Here is a 21,647-nt window from a genome sequence, read left to right as displayed (position 1 = left end):
AGTGGGGCGCTATTCTTAGCTTAAGTCAGAATGTCTGGCTCTATTTTGTGGAATGTTACTGATAAACGTAGGCAGGACCTGCTTTGCTGCTGGGATGTATAACACGTGCCAAACTCAGATATGAGTGAAGACTTCAATAAAGACAGACCATTTCGCTATTTTGAGAACAGATCGTTTTCCCGAGAACGCGTCAACGATCAGCCATTAACAGCAGAAGGGTCAATAGGATTGTGATGAACGGATCTTCAATTTTTTCCCCCTTTCCTGTTAGGATTATTTACTGCAGTAATTATATCAGCTGGGGGTTCAGCAGGTAGAGTATACAGAAAGACACCCAGCTTTCACTTGATATCAAAGAACAGCCAGGGCCCCGGGTCTTGCAAATGGCTCTCAAAGAAGGGGTGTAATTGCACTTTTATTAAAGCAATTTGTCAGCCTTCCTTTGAAAGGCTAAACTTTTTCCTCTTGGCTTGCTATTAAATCACCTCAAGTATTTAAATCAGGTAATGTTTTAAAGCCATTTAAAAGCGCTTCAGAGACAGATAAGATTTTAACTTACAGAAACACTTGGAAATTTAAAATATAGTACGTAGTGCTTTTGAAAATTACTTATTAGTTTATTCTCCAAAAGCTTTTAAAAAGCTAAATGGTTAGACTTCTTGGTGGCTACGCGAGGTTAGAGGACACAGAGGTATATATACTATGTCATGAAACGGGGGGGTGATATCGATAGTGAGGGAGGTTCAGTTTTTCATATTTCATCATAAATAAGTCAGGGCCAACTCACAAAGAGCGTTGATCCCACAGATGCCCCAGCATGGAACACGTCTTACCTGTAGCCTCCACCATTCCTTCTAGGATGACCACAATTTCTAGCTCCTCTTTGGGCAGCTGGGCTTTGGAGATCTCCCAGAAAGGACTCTGTTGGTTGATTTCATGGCTGATGATGAGTGGCGACACCAGAAATAGACGGTCATCCCCGGTGTAATACCCTACATTGATATCTGTTTGGTTCAAGGGGATGAACTCACCCTCTGAGGTCTGTTTGGATTTGATCAACTTGGCTCGGATGGAAGCCTCTACGATGTGGGAATTCCTAAGATCCCCTACTCGGAACATCAGGCACAGTTTTCCATCCCGCATGGAGATCACCGCATGGGTGGAAAAAACCAGGGTCTCTGCCCTCTTCTTGGGTTGTGATATTTTTACAAACATGCATCCCACCATGAATGCATTGACGATGGACCCCAGCACAGATTGAATTAAGAGGAGAATAATTCCCTCTGGGCACTTGTCTGTGATGACCCGGTAGCCATAACCGATGGTGGTTTCTGTCTCTATCGAAAATAAAAAAGCAGAGACGAACCCGTTGAGGTTGGTGACACAGGGAGTCCACGAGGGGTCCTCTATGTGGTCCATATCTCCTCGGATGTATGCGATTAGCCACCAGATCATCCCAAAAAAGAGCCAAGTCACTGTGTAAACCATGACGAAAATCAACAGGTTGAATCTCCACTTGAGATCCACTAAGGTGGTGAAGATGTCGGTCAGGTAGCGATAGGTCTCCCTCACGTTGCCATGATGGACGTTGCACTTTCCATCTTTCCTCACGTACCTCTGGATTTTCCTTTTGGTCCGGTCTCGGCTGATGTGTCTTGGCAGGTCGTCCCTGGCCTGCTTAGGCAACTTTGGCTGGTGAATGGCCACAGGGCTCTCAACATCCTGGTCCATGGAGTCGCCCTCCAGGACGTTAGCTGGTGGTTTGGAGGAAAGAAAAGAAAAGTTGAATGAAATTCTGGTTCTTTGGGGGTCACGGAAACCACACTGTGTACGGTACACGGCATTCGTGTAGTTATTACCAGAGTAGATGAAGCCATTTTCATTTGGCATCTCTGGGTGGGCCTTTGGTTGACCTGGAGTCCTGTGCCCTGCCATCTAGCTTGTGTAGGTACCCCCTCACCCTTCCCACCGGGACAGAGCTTCCTGCTGTGAAACTGTCTCCCTACCAGCAAGTTCTAAGAGCCAGCCCCTCCGTGGGATGCCTTCCCACGTGGCCTCCAGCACATGCTGGATAAAGAAATGTTTGAATTCAGACAGTCTTGATTCTGCCCCCCCAGCCGTTGCAGGCTCTTGGGCGTGCTGTTATGGGCTGACTTGTGCCCCCCACCCCACCCCAATCTGTACTGAAGATCTAACTCCCATTGTGACTGTATTTGGAGATAGAGCCTTTAGAGATAACTAACATTAAATGAGGTCATAAGGGAGGCACCCTGATAAGACCGGTCCCTATAAGAAGAGGAAGAGACACCAGGGGTGTGCACACAGAGGAGAGGCCATGTGAAGACACAATGAGAAGGTGGCCATCTGCAAGCCAAGAAGAGAGGTCTTCCAACCCACGCGAGGCGGCCAGACACTAATCCTGCCAGCACCTTGATCTTAAACCTCCAGCCCCGCCCCGCACTCTGGTCTTCTGTTATGGCAGCCTGGGTAGACCTAACACCCTATCCAGCTTCATCGAGCCTGAGTTTCCACATTGACGAAATGGTGATCACGATACGCGATTTATAGGGTTGTTCTAAAGTTGAATGGAATGATGGATGTGCTACGTGCCTCCCAGCACTTTCCTAGCAGGTACTCTCCTTACATTTGGGGCAAGAATTTTGAGTGAACTCTCTAAATTGTTACTCGAATTTCAGAGCTGAAGAATGAAAATTCTGGTTTTGGTTGGTAAGGATGCCTGCATTATATTCTGAGGGTTGATTTGATGCCCAGGTTAAAAAAAGGTGTGGGGAAATGTTCTCTGTCTTTCTGTGTGTTACACGTTCTATTTGGTTTCTGCCTCAACACGTAACATCTGCAGTTTTGGCTCGTGGTTATTTCCTTTCCGACGGCCGTCATGACTCATGCCTTGGTACCGTCGTTAGTTAACAGTGCATTAGGAAAACTCTTCTAGAATCTGAGTGCAAGGGGAAATTTGGAAATGATGCTGCCAGTAAACACATCAACCACTGTATGAAATTACTTTTTCAGCCAATGATTTTAAAGCTTTCTAAAAGTTTCATCAGCACTTTCTTTCCCCAGGCTTTCATTCTGTGCCTTTGGGTCCGCAGTGCATTTTCTCTGCGGTAACTACGTTTTCTCCTGGGTTAAAGGAGAAACACGGTTTGTTGCGAAAACATTTATCTGAATAAGAACATAGCTGTGAATAGGACGGGAGAGGTACCAACTTCACTTATGGATTAACCTTGTTCACGGTTGGTTAGTTTCCTTAAAAATCAATCCCATAGATCTGTTTTCATATTGCAGCACAAGGAAGAGACAGCATCTGGTCTGCAAAAGCTGCTGTTTGGTTTGACAACTTTGACTTTTTAGATCACTGCCCTCAATAGCCCTCATGTGTCAAAGAGAAACTTTGCTTATTCTTTTTCTTCTTCGAACAGAGAAACCAGGACAGGCGTCAAAGGGAAGCAGCTGAGGTCGGGACGGGAGGGCGGGGGGGTGGGGCATCTGGATGGATGCCAAGGCCCTCTCTTTGCTCGCTGCCGGCACCCCTACCCGGTGGGATATCTGTGACCCGGAAAGGTCTCGCCTGAGCTCTCGCTGCTGATTTTGCCCTGACTGGGAGTCTCTCCATATGACATCATGGGGGATAAACTCAGGGCTCAAACCCACTGGGATGGGGGGCTTTGTTTACAGGATGCAAGATGCAAGGGCCTGACTGAACCTGAGGTAGGGGTTTGCCTTGATCCGGGGCGGGGGCGGGGGAGGTAAGCCCTCCGACTGTGCAGAGCCACCCTGAGCCCTTGCGTCCCTGAGTCCTTCAGTCCTTCCACCCCCCAAGAAGAGGGTTTGTCAGATCGATTGGCCCTTAACAATCTTCAGTGATATTTCATACTTTCAAATGTCACAGAGGAAACCTACAACCCTCCTCCCCGGGCCCCCAGTTGAAGATGCTTTTCTGCCTTTTCTGGCTGGGCTATAACCTTCAAATCCAGGCATCTATCCTGACCTGGAGGAACCTGTCTGAAAGGCTAATGAGTGAGTAGACACAAACGCTCTGGGTCTTCCCGGGAGCCTGCTGGTTGGTCCTCCACATTCTCTGTTTGTTTGTTTCTTCTTTTTCTAGCTCAGGACTGGCCCACATTTCCCAGTTTCCTTTGTATTGAGAGGTGGCCAGTGCAGAGTCCTGGCAGGTCTGGAGCTGGTCTTTCCGGGTCAAAGCCTCAAAGAGTGGATGTAGCCTCTCCTAGGCCCCTGCCCTTTCTACAGAGGACGGTGGAGTCAGAAGGTGGAGGGGCCGGAGTTAGTGGCAAAAAGCCGCCATCTGACTAGAAACAAGAAAAAAAAATGTTTGGGCCGTTATGTCTGTCGTGTCTATTATCAAATATAGTCTTAGGTCTCATTTTGAGGGCAGCACTACTGACATGGGGAGAGAAGTGTCATGATTTGAGGGGGGGCTGGTGTGGGAAAGAGCAGGGAGAGAGGAAGTCGGGATGGAATGTTTGAATCTAAGCATCTATAATGAACTAGCGTGTGGTTAGTCAAATGCTTGGGTTTGGTGTTGGGCAAAATGTAAATGCATATGCTACTTAAGAGCTTAAAAATTTTTTTAATGTTTATTTTTGAGAGAGAGAGAGAGTGTGTGTGTGTGCACGTGAGCAGGGGAGGGGCAGAGAGAGAGGGAGACACAGAATCTGCAGCAGGCTCCAGGCTCTGAGCTGTTAGCACAGAGCCCGACGTGGGGCTCGAACTCGCGGACTGGGAGATCATGACCTGAGCTGAAGTCAGACGCTTAACTGACTGAGCCACCCAGGCGCCCCAAGAGCCTTTTTAAAACAAATAAAAATGTAGTCAAACAAAGATAGCCCAGCCTCCTGGGGGGTGAGATGGGAAGGTGGCCTTTAAGGTGCCCCTGCAGGTGAGACAGTGCACGCGGGCAAGGTGCATCCATGGGAAGATGGTGAAGGGGTTCAGAACAGGTCGCCCCCAAAACATGCCACTTTGGCATATTGACTATTTTGAATTGAAGGTACTTATGAAACAGCCAGCGGAAGAAGGATACTCTGACCCTCCCGTCCTCCTGAAAGCAGGAGATGAATCTCCCACGGGAAAGGTGCCCTCCCTGTGCCAAGCGGGTGGGAGACGCTCTCCTCACCAGAGGCGGGGAATTGGGGGCTGGGAAGGCTGTATAAACAAACTTCATTAAACGAACCCACATCTTCCTGGTCACTCCTTTACCTTTTATTACCCAACCCCCTTGTCTTGCCAGTTCTTTACACACCGATGGTTTCCTCGTCTAAATGGTATGGAAGCTTCCGGCTCTGGTCACTCTCCCTGTCTGTATTCTTGCGAGGCTCCCGTGTACACGTGTTGTGCTTTTCTCCTGTGATTCTACGTTGGCTTAATTCTTTTTTAAGAGCGAGCGCGAGAGGGCACACGAGTGCGAGCAGAGTAGAGAGGTGGAGAGAGAGAGAATCTTAAGCAGGCTTCACGCCCAGCTTGGACCCTGACACGGGGCTTGACCCCACGATCCTGGGATCATGACCCGAGCTGAAATCGACTGGGCGCTTCACCAGCGGAACCGCCCGGGAGCCCAAGTGTCAGCTTAATTCTTAGGCCCAGCCAGAGAGCCAGAGAGGGGAGAGGAGAATGTTGCCTCTGGCAGTGGGAGGTAAGGCTGGCCTCCTGCTTGATAGGGCGCGGGGGGCAGGCACACGGGTGAAAGAAACCAAAGAGCCAGGGACGTGTGGGAGGGCTGGGGCATAGCAGACACTGGAGTAGGAGTCCCAAGGGGCAGGAAGAGGGGCGCCGATAAGGAAGGGTGTGTGGAGTGCGCAGAAGGGGGGTGCCGAGCCTCCAGGCTGCGTCCAGAGCAATCGCGGGGAGCCCTGGACCAGGGAGCGGGGCTTCCCCGTTCTGAGCGAGGAGCAAGGCTCAGCACCCTCAGCGGGAATGCAAATGCGAGCAGGGGAAGTAGAGAAGGGAATGCTAATGATGGCTCTTAAGGGCTCTTTTCTTGCCTGAAACCCCGGGTGTGGATTTGAGGGGTGATCTGAATTGCATTTGCAGAGCATTTTGAGCCGCTGAGCAGCTGCACGTGGCAAAGCTGACGTTTCTCCTCCTGGGCGGGGGGGGGGGGGGGCTGCACAGCCCCGTGATGCTAGCTTCTCGCCCCACTGCCCTGCTCAGAAACTGGCCCTGGGGCCTCCCCCCCAACCCCCACCCCGCCGGGCATGCGCAGCGGCCAGGTGCTCAGACCCACTGACCACACGCGCCCCTCTGTGCAGGTGGTTGGACCAAAGAGAATGGAGAGGAACTCTCTGCCACCTGTGACGTGCCCTACTGGGTGGAAGGGGACCCAGCAGCAACCGCCAGCATCCTGATGATTTACTTGACGAGTTGCTTTTCCGGACTTTGGCTTAGAGTAAATATGGGTCTGGGGGATAAAGCCAGTTGAGATGTTCTCCTGTTGGGAAATTGTTACATTTCAAACTATGTATGAGTTCTGTGGGTGATGCTTCCCCTGCCGAGGGAAATGTTCAGAACGTACTTCAGGAGTTTTTAATGCTTTGGGGAAAACCCGACAGGAAAACAGGAGAGATCTCCAACGCATGTGCAAAAATCAAAAGTTGGAAGGAAGTACACACAGATGTTAGTAGGTAATTCTGAGTGGGTGGCTTATGGGGGCTTTAAAATTTTCTTTTAAATATTCTGATTTTTGCAAATTTTCTAGAATGAGTTTATATGACTTTTAGCATCAAAAAGGAAAAAAAAAAAGGAATTTTCCAAGACGGCGTTGAGACCCTTCTGGTGTATGACTTCAGGAATCTGAGAAAAATCGTAACTCAACCCCCACTGTTGGGACAGCAGCGGTGGGAATACAGAATGCCATGGGGGGTGAGGGGCAAGACCCGTGGGACAAAACTAGTCAGCTGTCCCTGGGGCTGGCCAGCGGTCTCCACGAAAGAAAGGAGTGTGGGAGGCCTTACACCTGTTACAACGAGGTGTAAGAGAAAAGGAGCAGATGCGAGCCTCCTGGTGGTTTTCATTCAGCGTCACCTGCTCAGGAGAACCCTTAGTGGCACAGAATTATGGTCACTTCCTCATTAAAAATTACCTCCTAATGATGTCCGTTGACGAATGAATGGATCAAGAAGACGTGGTATATATACGCCATGGAATATTACTCAGCCATCAAAAAGAATGAAATCTTGCCATTTGCAACGATATGGATGGAACTGGTGAGTGTTACACTAAGTGAAATAAGTCAGTCAGAGAAAGATACATACCATGTGATTTCACTCATATGTGGAATTTAAGAAACAAAACAAATGAGCAAAGGGAGAATAAGAGAGAGAGAGAGAGAGAGGCAAACCAAGAAACAGGCTCTTAACTATAGAGAACAAACTGATGGCTTCCAGGGGGGAGGGAGGTGAGGGGATGGGTAAAATTCAGGGGTGCAGTGTAGTGATGAACACTGGGTGATGTATGGGAGTGTTGAATCACTATGTTGTACCCATGAAACTAATAATACACTGTATGTTAACTAATTGCAATTTAAGTAAAAGCTAAAAAGAAATGACCTAGTTGATGAAAAGACAATGTACAGAGTGGAAGATAATATTTGCAAAGCATATCTTAGGCAAGAGACTAATGTTCAAAATATATAAAGAATGCCTACGACTCCGCAGCAGAAAAACAAACAACCCGATTCAGAGATGGGCAAGGGACTAGAACAGACATTTTTCCAAAGACCGATGGCTTAACAAGTGCGCGAGCAGATGTTCAACATGACTAGGTCACTGGTCATTAGGGAAACGCAAATCAAAACCAACCTATCACTTCACACCCATTAGAATGACTGTTAAAAAAAGGGGGGGGGAGGGGAAATAACAAGTGTTGGTGAAGATGCGGAAAATTGGAACTTTGGTGCCTTGCTGAAAGGGACGTAAAATGGTGCCTCTGCTGTGGAAAATAGCATAGAAGTTCCTCAAAAAATAAGCGTAGAGTTACCACGCGATCTCCCCATTCCACTTCTAGGTATAAACCCGAAAGAACCGATAGCAGGGGCTCGAACAGAAACTTGCACACCCGTGTTTATAGCAGCGCTATTCACAGTAGCTAAAAGGGGAAACCACCTCAATGTCCATCAGCAGAGGAAGGGATAAACGACATGTGGTCCCGCCACACAATGGAAGATTAGTCAGTCTTGAAAAGGGATAAAATTCTGACACATGCTATGACAGGAGCGAACCTTGAGAACACTATGTTGGGTGAAATAACGATACGAAAGAACAAATATCGTACGATTCCACCGACGTGAGGTATCTAGGCCAGACAAACGCATGGAGACAGGGAGCACCATCCAGGTTGCCAGGGGCTGGGGGGAGGGAGGGAGGGGGAGTGACTTGTTTGTGATGATCCCCCAGATTCTGGAAATGGACAGTGGTCACGGTAGCACAACACGGTGAGTGTACTTAAAGCTACCGAGTCGTACATTTGCAGTGTTTGCAATGGTAATTCTATGTTTCGTGTATTTTATCACAATTTAAAAGAAAGACCTACTCAAATGGTCTTTGTGTTATTGAGAGTCCCTAGATGGTCTGTCAGATGCGGCTCGCTTTTCTTTTACTTTACTTTCTCGTTTTCTCCCCTGAATCGAAAGAATGTGGTACATTCGCTTGAGCACTCCCGAATAAAGGAGGCAATCTAAAATGCAGGGCATCTTGCCAGGTGAGGCCTGCTACTGAGCTCTGGTAAGACCTCATTGGGAAGGAATTTCTCTGGTCAGGGGCAAGCAACAAATTAAAATATGATGTGAAAACGGAGATGAGGGAGAGGGGCACTGGGAAGATACCAGCAAGCTCAAACCTAAATCTGTCTTGGGTGGAGAGCAGGAGGGGTTTGCTCAAGGAAGTGGTGAGTGTGTGCTTGCTTCCTGATAGACGAAAGCTGGAATGGTGGGGCACTCGCAAGGCAGGAACAGCACGTGTGAAAGTCTTGAAGGCGTGAAGCGGCTTTGTTTGGGAACGACAGAGATTCTGGAATAGAGCACGTGTGGGGGAAATGGAGGGAGCTAGGAGAGCAGTGGATGAGAGCCCGGCTGGACCCCGAAGGCCTCTGTACCAGGCTATGGAGATGGGTCTTAAAACGAGGCGTGATATGATTCGATATTTTATGCTATTTTAGAAGGATCCTTCTGGAGGGTAGTCACGTGGAGTATAGACCAGCGGCAAGTGTTGGCAAACTTTTCCTGCAAAGGGCCAATAGTAAATATTTTAGTCTTTGTAGGCAACCTAGGTGTCTTTTTTGTATATTCTTCTTGGCTTCTTAAAAGCTTCTTATAACTCCTCAAAAACGTAAAATGAATCTTGGCTCATGGGCAGCACAAAAAGAGGCCACCGGCTGGATTTGCTGAGTTTTGGAGACAGGGTGCCCGCGGGCAGAAACAGCTAGGTGCTGGATGAAGGGAGCAGTCGTGAGGATGAAGACGTGGCAAAGGGTTTAGGATCGAATAAGAAGCAGAATTATGGGGGCGCCTGGGTGGCTCTGTCGGTTGAGCGTCCGGCTTCGGCTCAGGTCACGATCTCGCGGTCCGTGAGTTCGAGCCCCGCGTCGAGCTCTGCGCTGACAGCTCGGAGCCTGGAGCCTGTTTCAGATTCTGTGTCTCCCTCTCTCTCTCTGACCCTCCCCCGTTTGTGCTGTGTCTCTCTCTGTCTCAAAAATAAATAAACGTTAAAAAATTAAAAAAAAAAACAAAAAAAGAAGCAGAATTATGATAATGTGGAGATTGGCGACTGCAGAGGGGAGTGGGCAGGATGGGGAATCAGGTGTGTGGGGCTGGCGTTCAGCAGTCACCCGGACTGGGCTCCGGGTTTGGAAGGTCACCTGCTCGTGCAGGGGGAGGCTGCCATTGCGGGGACGGACGACAGTTCCGTGGGGAGATCGCACGGAGTTCAAAGAGGATACGGAAAGATATCCTTCTATAGAGGAATGTTATAGAGGGTGCTTCCTGGAAAAGAATTACATTAAGAGCTCAGAAGTGGAGGAGGAACCAGAGGAAGGGATGAGACATGTGAGGGGCGGGAGGAGAGAGCAGGGCAGGAAGCCTTGTGGAACTGCAGCCCAGGGACAGGCAAAGGGGACGTGACTCGGCACACGCTGTGGGGACAACTGTATGCCCACTTGGAAGAGAAGTGATGAGTCCCTTCCCTTCCTTATTTCTTATATCAGAATAACTTCCAAGTGGATTAAGGATTTAAATGCCAAGAAAAAAAAAAAAGCCCTACAGAAGGCGTAGAAGATATATTTTTATAATTGTAAGAGTTGAGAAAACCTTTCTAACCATGATAGGAATCCAGAAACTATTTTCAAAGGCTGGTATTTTTGTCAGTATAAAAATTTTAAGTGTTTGTTAAAAAAGTAAGAAGACAAACCAGGAAAAATATTTGCAACACATAACATACATATTCCCAATTTACAAAAGCAATAAATACCTCCACAGAAAAAAAAATGATCATAGGGAATGAATAAGGCGTTTATAAGAGAAGAAATACACAGAGCTAAAAGGCATATGGCAGGACTGTTCAACCAAGTGAAAGCAATGCAAATACAATAACATTTTTTCTTTTTTTACCCAGAAGTTGGCACAGTTAGAACTGAATGACAAATGTAGTATGTGGAGTGTGTGTGTGTGTGTTGGGAGAGGCAGAGGGATTGTGAACTCATATGCTCTCTGGGCAGTGTAACCGGAAAGGTCGTTCTGGAGGGTAGGTGACAGGAGGTCTCACAATTTGGGATGATTGGATGCCTTGAATCAACCATTCAGGGTCTAGACATTTTTCTAAGGAAATGACGTCGCCACGTGGCGGATATGTTGCAGCCTCGCTCATAATAGTGAAAACTTGGAAACAACCTAAATGTCTGTCATCGAACATTGGTTGAACGTGTTGTTGCAGATATAATCGATGGAATACTACGCGGCCGCTAAAAATGATTTTTCCAGTATTTTGGGGGGTCTTCAACTCTTCGTGTCAAGATCGCCTTCTTACTGAAGCTTCAACTGAAGCCCCTCCCCGTTTTAAAATTGCAGTCGCTGCTGCCCAGGACTCCATGTCGCTCTTTCTTGTGCTACTGTTTGCTTTGCTTTTCCTGTAGTACTTTTCACTTTTGGCATCAAAGGGGTTAGTTATTAGGTGAAGTTTTTTTTTTAAGTTTATTTATTTTGAGAGAAAAAGAGTGAGTGGAGATGAGGCAGAGAGATAGAGACAGAGATAGAGAGAGAGAGAGAGAGAGAGAGAGACAATCCCAAGCAGGCTCTACGCTCAGCATGTAGCCCTACGTGGCGCTTGGTCTCACGAACTGGGAGATTATGACCTGGGCCCAAACCAAGAGCTGGTTGCTTAACTGACTGACTGAGTTACTCAGGTGCACCAGAAAAAATTTTTAAATTTGTTTTAATGTTTATTTATTTTTGAGAGACAGAGAGAGGCCGAGTGTGAGCAGGGGAGGGACAGAGAGAGAGGGAGACAGAATTTGAAGCAGGCTCCAGGCTGCGAGCTGTCAGCACAGAGCCCGATGCGGGGCTTGAACCCATGAACCGGGAGATCATGACCTGAGCTGAAGCCGGACGCTTAACCGACTGAGCCACCCTGGTGCCCCATATTATGTGAACTTCTTGCTGTCTGTTGGTCCCCGGTCAGAAGGTGAGCTCCCCAAGGGCTGAGATCCGTGCATTTTATTCACTGATGGATCTCAGACCCTGGAAAAAGTGCCTGGCTTATGGCAAACCCTGGCACCTGTCTACTGAATGCACGGGTCCCCTGTGTTCATTGACCTGACAGGTTGTGCGTGTCACAGTGTTAAGTGAAAAAGCAGAATAAGAAAATTATAGTCCTTTGCATATATTGATTGCCATCTTGCATTAATGTGTGTGTGTGTGTGTGTGTGTGTGTGTGTAGAATGTAATCCAAAATATTAGTTCGATCAATCTCTGAGTTGTACGTTTGTGGGTGTTTTTGCTTTCTTTCAATTTTTCTATATTGAAATTTTCTCTTAATGTGCTCCTAGCATCTAAAATATCAGCAAGAAACATAAAGCTGTTTCAGTTTTGAGTAACCAAAGCAAATGTGGCTCAGACAGAGCTACAGAGCAATGTCCATTGGGCTTGGCGATTGGGATTCACCAGCGTAGTGGGTTGAATCGCGTCCCCACCACCAACCCATGTCTATCCCGAACCTCAGAATGTGATCTTATTTGCAGGTCGGGTCTCTGCAGATATAGTTCAAGTAAAGATGAAGATCAGATCACACTGGATCAGGGTGGGTCCCAAATGAATTTAGAGCGCCCCCGCAAGAGAAAGAAAAGGACATAGGAAGACACAGAGAAGGCCACGTGCTGGCAGAGGCAGGGATTCAGGTGATGCGGCGACAGCCATCAGAAGCTTCGAGAGGCAAGGAGGGATTCTCCTCTAGAGCTTTCGGAGGGAGCGTGGCCCTGCGGACACCGTAATTCTGCACTCTGACCTCCAGGACGGGGTGAGAGAGTAAATTTCTGTTGTTGTAAGCCACTCACGTGGCACTGACTTGTGCGGTCACCACAGGAAACTAATCCAACTAATCCAACCGGTGGGGGGGGTTGTGTCATCTGCTGATGGGGTCGAACGTCGGATTCCAGTGGTTTGAGGAGTGATCCGTCAGGAAGGGGGTGAGAAAAGAGAAGTATACACAGCGTGTTTAAAGTCCGACAGCAGGAGGGGACGGATGGAATGGGGACCTTGTGTGTGTGTGTGTGTGTGTGTGTGTGTGTGCTGAGAAGAATCGAAAGTGGAGACGTTGCCCCTGTGAGGAAGGGGGCAGTGATGGAGTGAGGTGTTTGATGGAGTGGAGGTCAGTCCAAGGCGCTGTAGATGGAGGGCTGGGTTAATGCAGAAAAAGGGGCGAAACTTCCTCCCAGAAGGGTAGCAATGATAAGGACAGGAGGGAAAGATGGGAAGGGGATGTTGGGGACATCTCTCTTAGGTTTTCAGATGGGTGAATGGGCGGTCAAGGGGCTTCACTTTGGCTCACTTTCCAGTGTAGATGTCAAGAAAACCACACCCCAGCAGACCCATTGGGTTAAATCTGCGTCTAGCAAGGCAAACAACTGAACTCAGCATAATCGAAGATCAGGCCCGGGCTTAGCGGGCAGGAAAAGCATGTGTGAACAGGTAATTTGTACACTGTTGTTCACAGCAGCCTTATTCACAACATCCAGAAGGTGGGAGCCACCTAAGCGTCCACTGAAATGAACGGACAGGCCAAATGTGGGACAGACATCAAACGGGGTATTATCGAGCCTTGAAAAGGAAGGAAACTCTGACCCCTGCAACCATGTGGATGAACGTTGAGGACGTTCTGCCAAGTGTAATAAGCCAGACACGAAAGGACAGATACTGTATGATTCCACTTACGTAACGTCCCTAGAGTAGTCAGATCGAGAGGGACAGAAAGTAGAGTGCTTGCTACCGGGTACTGGGTGAGGGGGGCAGGGGTTAGCGTGGCACAGGTATGGGGCTCTGGGGTAGGAAGATACATGCACAACAAAGTGAATGTACTCAATGCGATAGAAGTATATGCTTAAAAATGGTTGTGTCCATCCGCTGACGGATGGATAAAGAAGAAGTGGTTTATATACACAAGGGAATACTACTTGGCAACGAGAAAGCATGAAACATGGCCGTTTGCAGCAACGTGGAGGGAACTGGAGGGTATGACGCTAAGTGAGATAAGTCAGAGAAAGACAGATCCCATATGTTTTCATTCACATGCGGCACTTGAGAAACTTAACAGAAGACCATGGGGGAGGGGGAGGGGAGAAAATAGTTCCAAACAGAGAGGCAGGCAAGTGTACACTTGCTCTTAACTACAGAGGAAAACCTGAGGGTGGACGGGGGGGGGGGGGGGGGGCGCGGGGGAGAGGGGACAATGGGTGACGGGCACGGAGGAGGGCACTTGTTGGGATGAGCACCGGGTGTTGTATGTATGGGATGAATCACAGGAATCTACCCCCCAAACCAAGAGCACACTGAACGCCCTGTATGTTAGCCAACTTGACAACAAATTATATTAAGAAAAAAATGGTTACAATGGTAGGGGCATCTGGGTGGCTCAGTTGGTGAAGTATGTGCCTCATCTCAGATCACGATCTCACGGTTGTAGGATCGAGCCCCGCGTCAGGCTCCGCACTGACATCGCAGGCCCTGCTTAGAATTCTCTCTCCCTCTCTCCATGCCCCTCCCTGCTCGTTCTGTCTCTCAAGTAAATAGTTAAAAAACTTTAAAAATGGGTAGAGTGGGAAATTGTGTGTTTTGTATATTTTCGCACAATAAACAAGTAAATTGCATTAACAAAAGAAAAGCATACATGTTTTCTAAATGAGAGAAGATTCGTGTTTCTAAAATGCTACAGCCTGAGGCTGGGGTGGGATTTTCCTGCCATCCTTTCATGGTTCAACTGTTGCCCCCACTTTTCCCACTTTACGGCCGAGACACATTTGGCGGATGATTCAGAGCTGCGGTTACCCGTGGTGCCCGAAGTTCAGGACTCGTTTCCTTTGGGCCCTTGCCCGGATGCTCACCTTCCTGTGTAAGTCCCTCAGCTGAAGCTTGTCCCTGGGACTGGTGATGTGGGGCATCTATGTCTGATGCGTCATGAGAAGGCGAGGCGGGTTTTGTTCGTCCTGTACTTTGAGCTGTTGGGCTTTGAGAGATGACTTTGGTCAGAGATCCGGAGGGACTGGAGAGTTTAATGTCACTGTGTGGAAGAACGGCTCTTACATCCCGCTGGACACATGTGACAGCTACCAAAGGGCAAAGGCTCTTATTAAAATTTTAGCTTGGGGGCTCCACAACGGTGAACCTAAATTTAGAACGTCTGGTACCCACTGCAAGGTCAGAGGACTAATGTTGGCTGCCCTGCGTGTGGCTATGGCTTTGTAAAAATATGCAATTTCAATGCTCAAAGGAGAGAAGTGACAGGTCATTTTGGGCTGGATGAAGGAGAGTGACATCCCACTGATTTCCTTCTCAGAGAACTTCGGGAATCAGAACCTTAGACAATTAGAACCATTGGGAACCTCTTAGGATCACTGCATCCAGTTGTGTGGGTTGTCCACTGCACAAGGATACCCACAGAAGGGAAGCAGAAGGGTTGCAAGCCCTGTGCTTTGCCTGCCAACCCGTGTGCCCTTTCTCAGGCCTGACTCTGCTCAGAGGAAAGGGTGCCTCTGTCATTTGCTCTCAGACATGGTACAGGAGAGCAGCAGTCCTGGAACTCTGGATGTCATTTATTTCGTCCTCCTCCTGTTTAGACACGAAAAGACTGAGGTCCCAGGAAGCCAGCCGACACCGGGAGGCAGAGCTAGAGGGAGCTTTGAGATCTTGGGTTCCAGCCTGCGCTCTCCTGGATACCTGTGTATCTTCCCTGATGTCTGCAGTGGTGGTGACTTCAGGCTTTTCCCTCCCTTGGGAGCCTTGACTTGCTGGTTTCCTTCCGGAGCAAGAATCCTTTATGGCTCCTGATTACTCCAGGGCGGGGTTGGGACTTAGCCAGACCTGGGGAGTCCCTGCTCCTCAGCCCCCTTAACCACAGACGCTTCTTCTTTTCTTAAAATTAACTAATTTATTTTATTTAAATTCAAGTTAGTTAATATGCAGTGTAGTCTTGGTTTCAGGAGAACCCAGTGATTCATCTAGACTCTTTATTTGCAAAACAGGCTCAGTGCTCCCCTGCTGGGTTGACGGGAGAATTACAGGGCATGAAACGTGCCCAGCAGTGCAGCCTGGGTGACCAAGTTTGGCCCGGGGAAGGCCTGGATCGGAGCCTGCTCTCCTGCCTCTGATCTGTGTGCATTTGTTCAGGCCACTCCGGCCTCTGAGTTTCAGTTTCCTCTATTCCTCTACTTCCAAGTATGAAATGAGAATCAGAAGACCTTATCTTGCAGGGTTACTGTGAGAAAACAATAAATCACGCAAACATAGCACCTGGGCCCTAGCAGACGTGGAACAAACGGTAACAATTATGATAGTGTCTGGGTCCAGGAAGGTACATAACTTGCAGCTATAATAATCACGAGTTTTACAAGCTCAACACTGTCCTGGAAACTGTGGGAAATTCAGAAGCAATCTGAGACACAGATGGGTAGACCCATCTGGAAGTTAAGAGCTTGCCTGGTTAACACGAGACCTGCACACCGTCCCATATAATGTGCCGTTGCCTTCTACACTGTGGACACGAGACAAGAATGTTCTGGCATGCCAGAAGTTCAGAGTTCGGCAGTGGCTGGACTAATGGGCAAGGCAGCGTGAGGGAGGTGAGACGTGACCGTGACCCTCACGTGTGACAGGAAGAAAGCCAGCCCTCGCCGAACATCTACTATGTGCCAAGCGCTGGGCTAGTGTTGACACAAGGAGGTCTCTTGGGTTGTGCCACGTGCTGAAGCTTACGCCTCCCAAATAGGGTGGAGATTGGGTTCCGGGTTGGCCTAGATCCTGAAGCTTGTAATCTTTCTCTTCTGCCGTTGCAGATAGAGGAGAGGAAGGGTGTGTGCCCGTGTGTGCGTGTGTGAATGGGTGCACGTGTGTACGTGACGTGAAGGAAAGAGCGGCGGCAAGAAGGATGTCCCCTTACTCGCGTGCCATTGCAGTGGATGGCCGTAGCGTGGTGAGGGAAGGGAAACAGAGGTGTGCAGTTGAGGGGTTGTTCTGGGGGTAAAGGCCAACCCCAGGGAGAAAGGCCAGGGCACAAAAAAGCCTCTCTAGAACCTCTTGTGTCAGCTGTCTGGTAGGTGGGAACGTTCTGGCGTCTTTTGGGACCAACAGGGCGGCATGAACATTTATGGACGCCCTACTCTGTGCCTGCACCGGGCTGTCTGGCTCCACGTATGTTTCCTGTTTCTTCCCATCCTGCATACAGCTGTGTGGTGTCGCTGATTTGAGGAAGGTGAACCCCTTGCCCAAGGTTACAGTCGGAATTGGGTTTGGTCCGGGGTGTGGGAGCCCGAGTCGAGGGCATTTTCCACTCATCACACGGCACAGAAGTGCCCAACACCTCAGCCCGGTGGTGTTGGGCTGATGGATGAGCTGTTCCAGGGGACAAGAGGGGCCACCGAGGCCACCAAGCACAGGTGTTCACGGATGGCGGTCGGGAGGAGCAGAGGGTGGAGGAAGTCGGGAGGAACAGCGAGTCAGTGGAGGTGGGGGGTGGGGGTCCAGGTCAGGGAGGCCACGGCAGTGCATTCGGCAGAGGAGAGGTCCTTGCGTCTGGTGGCCGGGTGACCACTGGTGACTCCGAATGGAGCTGACGATGGCGGAAGCTGCAAGAGTCATTCTGTCCGTGGGCAAAGGAGGGAGGGGGCAGAGTAGCTGGGGACAGCGGGAGTGAAGCCTGGTTTCCCAAGTGACGGGGAAGGAGCCATGGGAAACTCAGGAAGGGAAGCAAAGACGGGCAAGCAGGATCTCCAGGGGGTTCGGAAGGAACGGGATGTGAGGCTGAGCGTTGCCCTCAGAGAGAAGCCCAGCCCCTTCCTGTCCGCCCCAGGCACCATGCGAGGCCGGGAGGGATCTGCAAGGCTGTGGCCAGCTCAGAATGAGGACACCTGTTCCGGGGCTTTCTTCTTCCTGTCAGTGGACTTGGTCACCCTCCTGGCGAGCCCACAGAATCATCTGATTTTCTGGTCTTGAGGAGGGCCGGTTTCTCAGTTCCTCAGCAGAGCCGAAACACAAGACCTCCTCCCTCAGACCCTAAAATCACTGCAAGCCAGGTCTTCTACGAGGGATTTGGTCAGCTCCGGAGTGAGGAGAGGGGACGCCCTTTCAAAACACCAAGTCCCTCGACGGTGGGTGTGATGTTCCTGGTAGATTCGCCGGGGCAAGACCGATGGGGGCTTCTCGGACCACACCACGCCACGGGCTTTGGCAACAGAGGAATGAACACTGACTCCAAGCCCCACATTGGCCAGAGTCCCAACTTTAGACACACGTTTTGGTCCACTTCCCACACACCCCTTTCTGTTAAGAATTCCAGTGAGTGGAAAATTGAATTTCATTCCCTTCGCTGTCCTTCCCCTGGGGGCAGCAATCACTAGGTTTCAGAAGGACAAGAAGGGTCGGGGGCGATTCACTCAGAGGAGTCACCACATAATTGAGGGTTTGAGATAACGGATGCCCACGTCCAAACACCTCTTGGGAGACTCCACCAGTTACCAGCAAAAAAAAGGGGGGGGGCCTGGCGAACAGGCTCGGAGGGGATTTTCTCTGCTCTAACAAGGTATGTTTAAGTCCACAATAAAACTGTTCTTTCCCTGCGTCATTTCCCCCTTGACTTCACGTTTAATGCACACACCATAGGCATCGTGTTGTTTAGCTTCACACTCGAAATTTATGTGTTTTGAACAGATTAACGCCGACTCCCTCCTTCCCTATGAAGACCTGTCCTCTGAACATATTTCAGTGATTACGCTAATTCCTGCATCAATAACCCGGAATTACCTTTGCTGAGATGTGGTTTGAATCCCTAGGGAACCTCGATCAGAATGCAGAACAGCCTCCGGTTTGCACTTCATTAAATCCGTGTTGTTCTGGAGAGAACTGCAGTCAGGATCTCAGAGTCTCTTGAAGAGAAGCGGGCTCTCTTCAATCACTGGGTGAGCACTCAGAAGTGGGCACTTGCTTAGCGTGAGGTTTTGTGTGGGGGGGAAATGCATTGGATTTGGGGTCTAAAGACCCAAGTCTTCACTTAACCACTTGGTCCCTTGTCCTGAGCTGCTGCCCTAACTTCCCTGCGTCACGGCGTCCGTCTTCCAGTGACTGTGGGTCGACAACGTACCCTACCTACCTCCTTCCACCCCAAAAAATATTCACCACCCACAATTTTCTCTAGGATAAAATAAGAAATTTCTTTTTATTTATTTCTTTTTCATTTATTTATTTCGAGAAAGAGAGAAAGAGAGAGGGAGAGCGAGTGGGGGAAGGACCGAGAGAGAGGGGAACAGAGGATCCGAAGTGGGGTCTGTGCTGACAGCGGAGAGCCCGACGCGGGGCCCGAACTCACGCACCGTGCGATCGTGACCTGAGCCGATGCTCAACTGACAGAGCCACCCAGGAGTCCCAAGAGATTTCTTTTTAAAAGGGAGCTTGATGTGTTTTGCTCAGCAAAGTAAAGTGCAGCCTATTTTCTCTGGGAAGCAAGGGAAATCGGGCTTTAGCCCTAAGTTCCCAAAGGCCTCAGCAAAATTTTAGCCAATGTGAGAGCCATCGCCATCTACTCCCACGTACGGTCGGGTTCCGTGGGGGTCGTAGCTCTCTCGGGTTTCAGGGAAGGAGAGGACTCCCCCCTCCTGCATCACACAGGCAGGTGGGGGCCCTTCTGTCACCTACACCTTCATTTCCTGGATAACTGGGGTTTCTGTGAACGTGTGCCAGCACTCTGGGTTCTCTTCGAAAAGGCACTTGACTGCTGGCAGGCCGCCAGCTGACTGAGAGGGCGTCCAATCTCCCAGGCTTCCTTTGTGGCCGTCCCTTGTGCCTTCGGCGTTCTTCTCGTTTGTTTGAATCACCGCGTGTTGTGCACTGAAGCCTTCGAGGTGCTGACAAGCCGAGGTCTGAATGCTGAGGCTGGATGTGGGTTTCTGGTTCTCTATTTCGCCAGGTTCCCAGGGTGTAATTTTTCTTTTGAAGAAATTCATAAGCAGCACGCGGTGGGTTCCCCCTGCTCCCCCCCCCCCAACTTAGGGCTGTGAGTGGGGGCGTGGTTTCAAGGTGTTCCCACCCAGGAGGCACTGCGTGGGATGTGGCTCCGTGCATGTGTCTCCCCCCTGCAAAGGGGGACCAAGTCCAAGGACGCATGGGGGAGGCAGCAAGATGTGAGGGACCCTCCACCCCCCCCCCCCCCCGAAGCCCTTTCTAAGTTCAGCGGACTCTACAAATTGGGCTAGGTCCACTGGTGTGCTATTAATGTGATTGCACACACAGACACGCACACACGTCCTGATCTGAGTGTTTGCCAGTATCTGTGGTATAAAAACTCCCACTGTGGCCGATTTCAGACTATCACTGGCTCTCAAAATAGCTGACTATTTATTTATTTATTTAGATTAAAAAATTTTTTTCAAGTTTATTTATTGGGGGGGGGGGCATGAACAGGGAAGGGGCAGAGAGAGGGAGAGAGAGGGAGAGAATCCCAAGCCGACTCCACGCTGTCAGCGCAGAGCCCTATGCAGGGCTCGAACTCGTGAACCGTGAGATCATGACCTGAGCCGAAATCAGGAGTCAGACGCTTAACCGACGGAGCCACCCAGGTGCCCCCAAATTCCCAAGTATTTAACAATCAGCTCTCAGGAGCCGTAAGGAGCTTACTTCAGCACCCTACCGGATCAAATCCTACTTCCCAGAAGCAAAGGCGAAGGGATCCTATTTTGCCTGAGAGGTGGTGGGGAACGAGGGAGGAGGGGAAGGCGCATGAACCGATAATGGGCTTAGGAAATGTTGCCTCCTCTGCCTCCCTCTCAGAGAGTTCTAGAACAAGTTAGCATAGTCGCGGTTCTGAGACATCCTGTTATACACGTAACATTATCATTATAGGTAATACTACAATTATATATAATTGCTTAAATTTGTTTTTCCCAGAATTCTCCAGCTCATTTAAGCTCAGGACGACCATGTTCCAAGGAGCACGTATTTGAACTATATCTGGTTTGCAGGTTCCTGGAAGGCACACGGAATTGGACAGTGTCAGGCCCACACTTAGCTGGCCTCACAACTGGCTCGGGGCCGGTGCCTGGCTCTCCCCTTGCCTCCGACCCCACTCCCCCTGCTGCCAACACGACCCTCCGCATCTCCCTTGTTCCCCGAGCACATCCACGCACCTGCCTCCCTGCCTCCCTCGTAAAGAGACGTGACTCAGTCACCAGCCAGGAGCGAAGACGAGAGTGACATATTATCCAAATAGAGGAAGATTCTCCGACACAAATGGGATGTTAGCTTAGACTCTGTTGCTAGACTCCGAGGGGAGGATGAAAGTAAAGAATCTAAAATAGAATCACAGAACCAGAAATGGGGACAGCCCAAGGCTGGGAATTACCTACAGACTGTTGGTGGTGCTTTTCCACTTTTGCCCAAGCCGCGTTTCCTATCAGTCCGTGTTCGAGTGTGGTGGTCCCTCTCAGGATGGCGAGGGGCCCCCAGACCCTGGCCCCCAGGCAACGAGGGAGCTGGTGCCAGTATCCCGGTGTAGTATCCAGACCAGGCCCTGTGCCCGAGGCCCCATGCAAGTGCCTGACCCCCTCCATCCCCGCCCCAGAGATCCCTGGAGGGAGGGGTGGTGAAAGCCTTCAGTAACTTCTAGTTCTTGAAGTGACTTGTTTTGTGGAAACCCAGAGCTGGAGGCAGAAGACAGAGGGGTAGTGCTGTGAACGAGGCCCCCGATAGCCTCGCTGGTGTAGGCCGAGGGCAAGGTCCTCATCTCCAGAGCAGTAGCTGCTGCCGTTGGAGTGGGACAGAACTCGTAGCAGGAAGACATGCCATCATCAAGTGCCCTGCCCTGAAAAATGCTTGCTATCTCCGTTGCGATGTTGTTGCCCATCACGACGTTCCGTGGGCCACGTATGGCTGG

At 49.8% G+C, this 21,647-nt stretch overlaps 1 protein-coding gene across 1 annotated transcript in view; it reads right to left on the bottom strand.

Moving 5' to 3' along the window:
• Positions 1–21,647, bottom strand: part of KCNJ6 (potassium inwardly rectifying channel subfamily J member 6) — a 268,574-nt gene that overhangs the window by 70,173 nt on the left and 176,754 nt on the right. Inside the window, exon 3 of the mRNA XM_060640866.3 lies at positions 834–1,754. Within this exon, the coding sequence (XP_060496849.1) occupies positions 834–1,754 (921 nt within the window). The remainder of the gene's footprint in view (positions 1–833; positions 1,755–21,647) is intronic.

This window comes from Panthera onca, chromosome C2 (genome assembly GCF_046562875.1).
Source record: "Panthera onca isolate mPanOnc1 chromosome C2, mPanOnc1 haplotype 2, whole genome shotgun sequence".
Lineage (NCBI taxonomy): Eukaryota > Metazoa > Chordata > Mammalia > Carnivora > Felidae > Panthera > Panthera onca.
The sequence above is the reverse complement of the archived record's forward strand: the minus strand, read 5'-3'. Positions and strand labels throughout refer to the sequence as shown.